The 12,420-nt window shown below is 49.6% G+C and overlaps 1 protein-coding gene across 4 annotated transcripts in view; it reads left to right on the top strand.

Annotated features, from left to right (window-relative positions):
• Window positions 1-12,420, top strand: part of zgc:123010 (uncharacterized protein LOC641500 homolog) — a 146,242-nt gene that overhangs the window by 67,757 nt on the left and 66,065 nt on the right. For all 4 annotated transcript variants that reach the window (XM_048550998.2, XM_048550995.2, XM_048550997.2 and 1 more), the window contains exons 6-7: window positions 6,303-6,428; window positions 10,601-10,646. In XM_048550998.2, coding sequence (XP_048406955.1) covers window positions 6,303-6,428; window positions 10,601-10,646 — 172 coding nt within the window. The remainder of the gene's footprint in view (window positions 1-6,302; window positions 6,429-10,600; window positions 10,647-12,420) is intronic.

The raw sequence follows: 12,420 nt of genomic DNA on the forward strand, positions 1-12,420 counted from the left end.
AAATCAGCTGTCAGCATTGTCCCTGAAGACGCTGGAATGCTATTGGGAAAGAGAAAATGGTGGAAAATCCCAGCAGATCCCGACTCACTGAGTTGATCAAGAGGTCTCTGTTTCTGTTGCTGAAAGCTTTAATCTGGTGTGAACTCCTTGCGCTGAGGGACCTTGTCTGTGCTATCCATCCCCTTGATTCTGGTTACTGTTGGGGTGAATGAGAAGGGGGAGGGTGGGAAGGTGTGGGGATTAGGGTGGAAGATGGATGAGGAGGGAGGTTTAAAATGCCAGATTTACCGATAGCTGTGTCAGGTAAGTTGAGGGGTTGGGTTCATGAGGGGAAATTGGGTTGGGGCAGGGTTAGGCAGCTGGGTTGTGGGATGGGTGACAGCTTGGGATCTTGCTGACATCAGTGGTGAAAGCAGTGATTGTTTGTAGATGTAGCTCCAATTAAACGGACTCTTTCATCCCTGATAGTCAGAGAACCAGAGAGGTCAGCAGCACTGTAAAAGGTCCCTTCGGCCCATCTGCTCTAGTCCAGCTCCATTTTCTAGAGCTTGGCCTATTGCCGTATATGCCTTGACATCACTAAAGCACTCTAAATATTTCTTAAACATTGAGGGACTCTGCCTCAGCCATCTTTGCATGCAGTGTGTTCTGGATTCCCACCACTCTCTGGGCGAAAAGCATTCTCATCACATCCCCTTAAACCTTTCACCCCCTTCCCTTAAATCTATGCCATACTACCTCCCCCCACCCCCCACCCCGAAAGCGGTCATTGATCATCGGCCATAAGGAAGAGCTCCTTCCTCACTAGCCTCATAGTTTCATACATCTTAATCATGTGCCCCATCCTCGACCCCGAGGGTCCAGCTCCCACTTTAAAGAATCATCTGTACTTCAATGAAAACTACTCCACCCCATCTGTCCAATCTGTCTTCATCACTAGAACTTTCCAGTCCGGGCACTATTTCGGCATGTCCTCTGCACCCTCTCCAGTGAATGGTGTCAAACTTCATGAGTGTTGTTGGGGCTGCATCCATCCGGGGAAGTGGGGAGTATTCCATCCCACTCCTGACTTGTGCCCTCTTGATGGTGGATAGACCCTGGGGAGCCAGGAGAGTGTAAATAGTCTGTTTCAATGGGTGAGGAATCATTGTTGGCCAGGACACTTAGGGGGGAAAAGAATCCCTGCCCGTTATTTTTGTGGGAATGGCAGGGACTCAGTACGCTGCCTCATTGGAAAGTGTAGCGCTTTCGGATAGAGGTGGTACTCCCTCACTACCGCACTGCTGCATCAGACTGGATTTGTCCTCCAGCCCTTTGAAAGTTCGTCATTCCCGACCGTTCAAACAGAGCCAGGAAAGAGTTAACGATTTGCACAGATGTGTGTCATCAGATGTTGGCAATGAGCCCTCACTTGAATCGGGAAGTTACCATTGTTTTAGTTTGAAATCTGTTTGTAAATGGAGAGAAATGTGAAGCCATGGGAATAATACATACAGTCAAGAGATGGAGAAATATCATTGCCGAGTGATGACTTTACTCATTTCCCATTTTTTCTTTTGCAGTTCACAGGAGAGTGGAAAGTGAGATGTCATTTTGAGGACTTTTAATTGTACTGATGTGGGAGCAATTTTTAATCTTCATTTAAGCAGTATTTATTCACTGTCCAGAGCTCTCAGAAACACACCAGGGCTTAATGGGAAATGTTTGTGGAGGCAACATTTGCTGGCTGCTTTTAAAACAAAAAGGTTTCAGGACGCCATAGCAGATGCAGTGGGTCGAAGGACCTCTCCGGTACTGTACGGTTCAATGGGTGATGATACAGACTCTTAATCTGCCGTCAGAGATAATGGGAACTGCAGATGCTGGAGAATCTGAGGTAACAAAGTGTGGGGCTGGATGAACACAGCAGGCCAAGCAGCATCTTAGGAGCAGGAAAGCTGATGTTTCGGGCCTAAACCCTTCATCAGAAAAAGGGGATGGGGAGAGGATTCTGATTCCTCTCCACTTATCTTCTCCTCTATCCATCTTCAGTCCGCCTCCTCCTCTCTCCGTATTTATTTCAGAACCCTCTCCCCATCCCCCTTATTCTGATGAAGGGTCTAGGCCCGAAACGTCAGCTTTTGCGCTCCTGAGATGCTGCTTGGCCTGCTGTGTTCATTCAGCCCCACACTTTGTTAACATAATCTGCCATCACTCTTTATGATCATCACTTAGCGAAGCCTATAATTAAAAGAGAAAGTGCTGAAAAATGCTCAGCTCAGCAGCTGAGCGAGAGAGAGACTCACAGAAGGAAAGAGGTAAATGAATGGTCAGTGTTTCATGTCAATGACCTTTCGTTGAAGGTTTTCTCAAAACAATAAAGCATTGGGAATTCCCTTGCCTAAAGTTCATGGGAATTGAATTGAATTGAATCATTTATTGTCATGTATATTCAATGTGAAAATACAGTGAAAAGTGTGTACCTTTGCCATAAACACATGGGGCCATTCGCATTAACTTTGAATAAGATAAGAAAAGAAAATAACTTCAGAGAGTTCAAATTTCCTTTCCACTGATGTAGTGCTGTTCCGGGCTTTCCGGCCCTCGCCGCGCCTCCGCCAGCGTCCCGCTGTGGGCTTTCCGGCCCTCGCCGCGCCTCCGCCAGCGTCCCGCTGTGGGCTTTCCGGCCCTCGCCGCGCCTCCGCCAGCGTCCCGCTGTGGGCTTTCCGGCCCTCGCCGCGCCTCCGCCAGCGTCCCGCTGTGGGCTTTCCGGCCCTCGCCGCGCCTCCGCCAGCGTCCCGCTGTGGGCTTTCCGGCCCTCGCCGCGCCTCCGCCAGCGTCCCGCTGTGGGCTTTCCGGCCCTCGCCGCGCCTCCGCCAGCGTCCCGCTGTGGGCTTTCCGGCCCTCGCCGCGCCTCCGCCAGCGTCCCGCTGTGGGCTTTCCGGCCCTCGCCGCACGTCCACCTGTGTTTTGCACCGGGCTGCCTCACCGGCCCCGCTCTCACTGTCACTGCCTCACTGTCCCCGATCACTCTCACCGGCCCTGAACTCACCGTCCCTGCCTCACTGGCCTGATCTTGCCGGCCCACCCTGGATCTGTGCCGTTGCTCCAGCCCACGCTCGATCTGCTGTTGCTTCGGGACACAACCCGCACGTTCGGCTCCCACCACATGGTTCCCGGTCGTGACCCCTCTCTTTCCGAACTTCTTACGTAAGTAGTTAACAGGAGTGGGGAGGGGGTAGAATTACTTCGGGCGGTGGTGGGGGGGGGTATGGAAAGGAAAGGAATAGAAAGAAGGATAGAAAACAGGAATTAGCGAGCAGAGTGGAGCTCCCAAAACGGTGCAACGTATCCTGCCGCCATCTTGCTGGAATTGTGTAGGACTTGAATTTATGTAGCACCTTTCAGGATCTCAATTATCCAGGTTGATTCCAGGATGAAAGCGCGGTTGTATAAGGAGTATTTGAATAGCTTGGGTTTTAACTCAGAGAAGCATGCAACACGGAAACAGGCCCTTCGGCCCAACTCATCCATGCTGACCAGACATCCCATTCTGATCTTGTGCCATTTTTCCAGCATTTGGCCCATATCCCTCTAACCCCTTCCTATTCATGTATCCATCCAGATACCTATTAAATGTTGTAACTGTACCAGCCTCCACCCCTTCTCTGGCAGCTCATTCCATGCACGCACCACCCTCTGTGTGAAAAAAGTTACCCCTCAGGCCGTTTTTAAATCTTTTCCCCCCTCACCTTAGATCTGCGCCCTCTAGTATTGGACTTCCCGATCCTGGGGAAAAGACCACCCTATCCATGCCCCTCATGATTTTATAAACCTCTATAAGATGTCTCTGACACTCCAGGGGAAAATAGCCCCAGCCTATTCAGCGTCTCCAAACTGTTCAAATTCTTCAATCCCAGCAACATCCCTGTAAATCTTTTCTGCACCCCCCCCCCAGGTTTAGCAACATCCTTCGGACAGAAGGGTGAGCAGAGTGGGAATTCCAAAAGTGGCCTAGCCAATGTCCTGTACAACAGCAACATGACCTCCCAACGTCTGCACTCAATGTTATGACCAACAAAAGCAAGTATACCAAACGACTTCTTCAACCTGCGACTCCATCAATATTTGTAACAACAACACAATTCCCAATGTGTGACGGAGCAGGAGAAAAATAGCCTTTTTCAGTTGCCGGGGTCCTGATTGAGCTCTCTTCAGTCTAAAGGGAATTGACAAGGTGGATGTTGAACGGATGTTCCCTCTTGTGGGACATTCTCGCACAACTTGTCATAGATACAGAGTGAGAGGAGGCAGGTTCTAAACTGGGATAAGGAGAAACTGCTTCTCTCAGAGGGTTGTGAATCCATGGAATTCACTGGCCCAGAGCACAGTGGGCACAGATTCAATCAACAGATGCAAGAAAGAAATAGAGATGTTTCTGATGGAAAGTGGGATAAAGGGCAGTGGGGAGCAGGCAGGAAAGTGGAGTTGAGATCAGGATAAGATCAGCCATGATCATGTGAAGTGGTAGAGTGGGTCCAAAGCTTGGATTGTCTACTCCTGCTCCTAATTGCTATGTTCCTCAGGCTGTCTCAAACCACAGAGAGGCTGGCTGTGTACTTTTGATGCAAAGCCCCTGTTACAGTGTGGACCACACTGCAGCACGTTCCCACAAACAGCAGTATGTCAGTGGCTGTTTGATGCATTTTAATCATTTGGGTTGATGGATAATTCATTGGCCAAGATACATCTTGGGATTGCCTTGGCATTGCCAGTGTTCCCACACTGACTCTCCCACACCATCTCCTCTACCCTCACCCAGGCTAAAGACAACAGGTAGGTAAAGGTGGTGGTGGTCCAGGAGACACAAGCCATTGGAGCCCGTCAACCCCAGGCTTCAATCTGTTGTGAAACGTGGCAAGAATATGCTGGGTTACAAAAAAGAATTGAAAATGAGTTGCCAAGGCAAACACACACTGGTTTCTCTTGCCAATAACTGCTCAGTCTTGAGGATGTTGGAGACTGAGTACTGTGCTGTGTTAGCCAAGACTGCTGCACATCATAATAGTAGCACCAGTTTTCTCCTGGGTGCAGCCTGTGCTGAATACTACAGATTCTGACCACATCAGGACTGTGCCAAAATATCAGGAAAGATTAAACACAGCTGCAAGTTGGATAGCGCTCCCTCGGCGCTGACCCTCCGACAGTGCGGCGCTCCCTCGGCGCTGACCCTCCGACAGTGCGGCGCTCCCATAGTGCTGATCCTCCGACAGTGGTTCTCCCTCAGCGCTGACCCTCGGACAGTGCAGCGCTCCCATAGCGCTGACCCTCGGACAGTGCGGCACTCCCTCGGCGCTGACCCTCGGCGCTGACCCTCGGACAGTGCGGCGCTCCCATACTGCTGACCCTCCAACAGTGGTGCTCCCTCGGCGCTGACCCTCCGACAGTGCGGCGCTCCCATAGTGCTGACCCTCCGACAGTGGTTCTCCCTCAGCGCTGACCCTCGGACAGTGCAGCGCTCCCATAGCGCTGACCCTCGGACAGTGCGGCGCTCCCTCGGCGCTGACCCTCGGACAGTGCAGCGCTCCCATAGTGCTGACCCTCCAACAGTGGTGCTCCCTCAGCGCTGACCCTCGGACAGTGCGGCGCTCCCTCAGCGCTGACCCTGCGACAGCCATTGTACGCTCACAGACACAAAAACTTATACAATTGCAGACTCACACAAGCACTTACAACACAAATACACAGACAGTAAACACACAAACAGACACACACACACACAAAACACAGACACAGCCAATAGACAGTGTGACTGGTCATATTAATGTACAGTGGGACCTCTACCCCTCAGTTGCTGAGGTGTTATAAACTGCTCTGCATTCATTCCTCAATGAATAAGAGAATTCAACCGTTATGAATATGGACCAATAGTCAACTCATTATCACCCTGTAGTTTGTGGGAACTGGCAGAGTGTAATTTGACTGCAGATTCCTTTATTACAGGGAAGAGGCAGGAACGTGGGTTTGAGGTCTGTTAGATTAGCCCTGATCTTGCTGAATGGCAGAGCAGACTCAATGGGCTAAATGGTTCCTATGTCTTATGGTCTATTGTCGTGTGGATGGATGGAGGAAGCTAAGTTCTGATTTCTTCAACACGCTGAGACTGTGCAATGGAAGGATATGAACTCCGGCTCATCTTCCCTTTCCCTCAGTTGGGTTTGACAGCTGACCATCGGAGGGAGGTTGGGTGGGAGACGCTATTTTAAAAAAAATGGGCTGAGATGATGCACTTGTTGACTTTTTTCTCTTCCACTTGTTGCCAGGAACCTGAATGGGATGTCAGCAGTGCTTTCGTTGCCAATGCTGCCAGTCACATTAGACCTAAGAGCAAAGGCAAATCTGACAAGAAATCAAAGGAAAATAAGGAGAATGAGACGAAAAGCAATGAGGTGAGTGTGTGCAAGGGTTTCTGTGGTGTGTGTGAGTGTGTGCACGCGCAAGAGAGAGAGTGCGTGCATGTGTACATGCCTGTGTTTGCGTGTCTGGCATATGTATGTGTGCAGCATGTACATGCACATATATCCTGGACAGGTGAAGCCCTAATACCAACTTTATTCAAATTGAAACATTCTCTTAAATTCTCTCTCTTTCTGACAATCATCAATTCCTGCTCCAATCATTCTGCAGCAGAGTGGGTGACAAATGCTGCTAGATGTGTTTCTAATGCTCACGTTAGACATAGGAGCAGATGTATGCCATTCAGTCCACCCCACCATTCAGTGTGCTGATCTAGTAATCCTCAACTCCACTCTCCTGCCTTTTCCCTGTAATCCTTGACTCCCTGAATGATTGATTTTTAATCCATCTCAGCGTTGATATAAATCCTTGCAACATGAAAGCAGGCCATTCAGCCTATCACAGGCTCACCAAAGAACTTCACACTCAGACCTACCCCCCCACCTTCCCTATCACCCTGCATTTCCCATGGCTAGTCCACCCAGCCTGCATATCCCTGGACACTATGGGAAATCAAGCACGGCCAATCCAGCCAACCTGCACATCTTTGGACAATGGGAGAAAACCCACGCAGACACGGGGAGAATGTGCAAACTCCACACAGACAGGCGCCTGAGGCTGGAATTGAACCTGGGCCCCTGGTGCTGTGAGGCTGCAGTGTTAACCACTGAGCCACCGTGATTATGACAAAGGACCAACATCAACAGCCCTTTGTGGTGAAGAGTCCCACAGGTGCACTACCCTCTGAGAGAAGAAGTTCCTCCTCATCTTTGCCTTATATGTGTGACCCTTTATTTGAGATTACGGGAGGGTCCTAGACCCTCCCATAAGGGGAAAGACCCTCTCCATATCTACTCTGTCAAGTCTCCTAAGAGTTTTCTATGTTTCAATCACTTTTCTAAACTCCAATATGCATGCGTACACCTGATTCAACCTCTCCTCACAAGGCAGTCCATCCATTCCTACTATCGTCCTGGAGAACCTTCTCTGGACTGCCTCCAGTGTCACTCTGTTTTTCCTTAGATAAGGGGCCCAAAACTGTTCAGTGTTCCTGCTGTGGTCTGACTGGTGCCTTGAATAGATTGAGCTAAACCTCCCGATTTTTGCATCCTGTTTTCTTTGAAATAAAGGGTAATATTCCGTTTGCCTTCCCTGTTAGCTGCTGAAGTTAGGTGCCAGCTGTTTTGTGATACGTGGCCAATCCCAGTGCTCTGCTGAAGCAAGGTATGAGAGGGTTAAGGAGCCAAGACAGATAGATGCAGGTCAGCCGCGAATGATCTGAGCAGTGGAAAGGTTGTAAAGACTGAAGGGTCTCCAGCTGTTTGTAATATTGTCAATTTAAGTGAGAGGGTGCATCATGGGAGGATTGCTGAGCTGATAATATAACAGAACTGGAATACCGCACGGCCCATTTGATTTCTGTCACCAAAAGACGAGCAGAAACCTGGTGGTTTTCATCATGTGAAGAATAATGTTAGTGCGGGGGCCCCTCTCTCGAGCTCAGACACTCATTAGAAATGGTGAAAGCAGGAGAATAGTTAAGATGCCATGCGAACAAAGGTCATTCACTCAAGCTGTGAGAAGGTTTGTAATTGTGTGAGGATACAAATCACACGAAGAATCATCGCAAATTGAGGTATGGCAGATTAGAGACAGTTGTGGTATGTAGAGGAGGATTGCCTTTGTGAATGAAGTGCATAGTCAAACTCATTAATCCAGCTTTGTTTTTGGGATCATTTGCGGATGGAAGGCAGACCCTCAGGGTCAAGGATGACTTGTTTCCACTCCACTTCCACTTTGGGGATGGGTTTGGGTGGCTCAATGGTTAGCACTGCTGCCACACAGCGCCAGGGACCCAGGTTCAATTCCACCCTTAGGCGCTTGTCTATGTGGAGTTTGCACATTCTCCCCATATCTGCTCCGGTTTCCTCCCACAGTCCAAAGATGTGCGTGTTAGGTGGATTGACCATGCTAAATTGAATGAATAATTTATTTTCACATATATCCTGAAGATGCAGTGAAAAGCGTTTTATCGCCACAAACGGATGCCATTTTGAGTTACAATAAGGATAAAGAGAAATCATGTGAATGGGAATTCATCTTCTGTAAAAACTGTGGTCCGTAGCATTGCTTCAGGGCTTCTGCAAGTTCTTAACAAGATGGGCCTCAAGGAGTACTGCTCTGGGAGCAGCAACGACAATGTTGATGCTCCAGGAGATTCTGGCTTTGCTGCTGTCACTGCCACTGGGCCTGCTGTCGCCAGGAGCCCAGGCTCTGGGCCTGCTGTCGCCAGGAGCCCAGGCTCTGGGCCTCCTGCCATCGGGAGTCCCTGCTCTGGGCCTCCTGCCACCAGAGACTTGGTCCATGCCATCGCCCTGCCCATACCACCCTGGCCTTGAAGATGAAGAAGAAAAAATAAAACAATGAGATGTAAGTGGAGAAAATGATGCCGCCGGCCTGGAGTGAATGGGCTCTACCTACCATGTTGGTGCCATCTTGACTATGATGGCTGTAGCAAGGTTGTAGTAAATTGCCCCGTGATGCCCTAAGGTGTGCAGTCTGGGTGGATTAACCATGAAAATACAGGGCCATGGGGATAGGGGGTGGGCTTGGGTCTGGATGGATTGCTCTTTCGAGTCTGCGTGCTGACTTGATGGGCGGAATGGCCACTTTCCGTGCTGTAGGGATTCTACAAAACAGCTTCACCTGTGGCTGGTAAGTGCTATCTGCAGGCTCTGCCACACAGGAGCGGGGCACTGTCGAGTAGATGGGTTGTTTGGGAGTTTGCTTCAGAAATGCAAGGAAGCCCCTGATGAGCTCCCAGAGCTCGGCTTGGTAAGGAACAGTTAAAGGGGAAACCTGTACCTGAAAAGCCCATTCCGTTTCCTGAAAAATCCTCTCTGGACCCGAAGCATGAATTCTGTTCTTCTGTCTCCACGGCCGCTGCCAGACCTGTTGAGTTTCTCCAGCGCTTTCTGCTTTCATTTCAGATTTCCACCATTCACTGTTCTTTGTTCGTTCTTCTTTTCCTTTATTCATTCACATGATGAGGGTGTCACTGGCCAGGCAGCATTTATTGCCCATCCCTAATTGGCCAGAGGGCTGTTGAGTTAACCACATTGCTGTGGGTCTGGAGTCACATGTAGGCCAGTCCAGGTAAGGATGGCAGTTTGCTTCCCTAAAGGACATTAGGAAACCAGATGAATTTTTCAAACAATTAAAATGGATTCATGGTCATCATTATAGTGTTTATTCCAGACTTTTTATATTGAATTCAAATTCTACTATCTGCTGTGGCAGCATTTGAACCAGGGTCACAAGAACATTACATGGGTCCCTGGATGAAAAGTCCAGAGATAACACACCAGGCCACTGCCTTCTCATCTCTCCCGCTCTTTTTATCTTTCTCTCTCTCACACTCCTCTCTTTTTGCTCTATTTTTCCCTTTCTCTCCTTTTTTTTTCACTCTTGCTGCATTTTCTCTCACTCCTCTGTCTCTCTTTGGAAGGTGGTTTCTTCAATCTCTGCCAGTTCGTTTTGCACGAGAGACGACTAAAATGTGGGATCCTCTCCTGTGAAGTGCAGCACAAACAGTGTTAACGTTAGGGGTCTGGTCATCCTTCATCAGAACCGGTCTGAAGAAGGGACGGAGGTAATGTTCTGGGGACAACAGTCTGATTCCTGCCATGGCTATGTTTAAAACAAATTTCGAATGAAGGGCCTAGTGATGACCATGAATCCAGCACTGATTGGTGTAAAAACCCATCTGATTCACTAATGTGCTGTCGGGAAGCAAACTGCCATCCTTATCTGGTCTGGCCTACACATGACTCCAGACCCACAGCAATGTGGTTAAACCATCCTCTGGGCAACAAATGCTGATTCAGCCAGTGATGCCCCCATCCTGTGAATGAATGAAAGAAATTTCATTTCGTGAATTTAGCTAAGGAATTTAGGTGTGAAATGCATATTTCCACCTGTCCCTCTGCTGTGTATTCTTTGATCTTTCGCTGTCTGTTAATTTTACGGTATATTTTGTGTCGTTTGGATAAAGTGTGTTTATTCAGCCCATTTTTGATCAATGGATTTTAAATTGACTTTTCAGCTCAGTGATTTGGATCCATTAATATTGAAAAGCAGGCAACTGGCTGGTAGGTATTCCACAGTGATGTTTACACTGTTTTCGTAATCTTAAGTTTGTCATTTGTTTTCTCTGCGTTAAACTTTCAGCCTTACCTCTTTGTTCTACATTAATTGTAGGAAATACAATCCTTAATTTCTGCCTCTCAGCCTTTCAGCCATGGTGGAACATAAAATCTTTTTGCACGCTGACCTTCCAATTCTAAACCTGACCCATCATCTCTCTCAGATAACAAGGTGTAGAGCTGGATGAACACAGCAGGCCAAGCAGCACCAGAGGAGCAGGAAAGCTGACGTTTCAGGTCTGGACCCTTCTTAAGAAATGGGGGTGGGGAAGGGGGTTCTGAAATAAATAGGGAGAGAGGGGGAGGCAGACCGAAGATGGATAGAGGAGAAGATAGGTGGAGAGGAGAGTATAGGTGGGGAGGGGATAGGTTAGCCCGGGGAGGATGGACAGGTCAAGGAGGTGGGATGAGGTTGGTAGGTGGGAAGTGGAGGTGCGGCTTGAGGTGGGAGGAGGGGATGGGTGAGAGGAAGAACAGGTTAGGGAGGCAGAGACAGGCTGGGCTGGTTTTGGGATGCGGTGGGGGAAGGGGAGATTTTGAAACTGGTGAAGTCCACAATGATACCATTGGGCTGCAGGGTTCCCAAGCGGAATATGAGATGCTGTTCCTGCAAACACTGGGTGGCATCATTGTGGCACTGCAGGAGGCCCATGATGGACATGTCGTCTAAGGAATGGGAGGGGGAGTTGAAATGGTTTGCGACTGGGAGGTGCAGTTGTTTGTTGCGAACTGAGCGGAGGTGTTCTGCAAAGCGGTCCCCAAGCGTCCGCTTGGTTTCCCCAATGTAGAGGAAGCCACACCGGGTACAATGGATACAATATACCACATTGGCAGATGTGCAGGTGAACCTCTGCTTAATATGGAAAGTCATCTTGGGGCCTGGGGTGGGGGTGAGGGAGGAGGTGTGGGGGCAAGTGTAGCATTTCCTGCGGTTGTCTTGGGTGGTACCACCCCACCAACTTCCGGATACAACGCATCATCCTCCGACACTTCCGCCATCTACAATCCGACCCCACCACCCAAGACATTTTTCCATCCCCACCCCTGTCTGCTTTCTGGAGAGACCACTCTCTCCGTGACTCCCTTGTTCGCTCCACACTGCCCTCCAACCCCACCACACCCGGCACCTTCCCCTGCAACCGCAGGAAATGCTACACTTGCCCCCACACCTCCTCCTTCACCCCTATCCCAGGCCCCAAGATGGCCTTCCATATTAAGCAGATGTTCACCTGCACATCTGCCAATGTGGTATACTGTATCCATTGTACCCGGTGTGGCTCCCTCTACATTGGGGAAACCAAGCGGAGGCTTGGGGAGTCCACTTTGCAGAACACATCCACTTGGTTCGCAATAAACAACTGCCCCTCCCAGTCGCGAACCATTTCAACTCTCCCTCCCATTCCTCAGACGACATGTCCATCATGGGCCTCCTGCAGTGCCACAATGATGCCACCCGAAGGTTGCAGGAACAGCACCTCATATTCTGCTTGGGAACCCTGCAGCCCAATGGTATCAATGTGGACTTTACAAGCTTCAAAATCTCCCCTTCCCCCACTGCATTCCAAAACCAGACCAGCTCGTCCCCGCCTCCCTAACCTGTTATTCCTCTCACCTATCCCCTTCTCCCACCTCAAGCTGCATTCCCATTTCCCACCTACCAACCTCATCCCGCCTCCTTGACCTGTCCGTCCTCCCTGGACTGACCTATCCCCTCCCCACC

The sequence above is a fragment of the Stegostoma tigrinum genome, chromosome 20 (assembly GCF_030684315.1).
Source record: "Stegostoma tigrinum isolate sSteTig4 chromosome 20, sSteTig4.hap1, whole genome shotgun sequence".
Classification (NCBI taxonomy): Eukaryota; Metazoa; Chordata; class Chondrichthyes; order Orectolobiformes; family Stegostomatidae; genus Stegostoma; species Stegostoma tigrinum.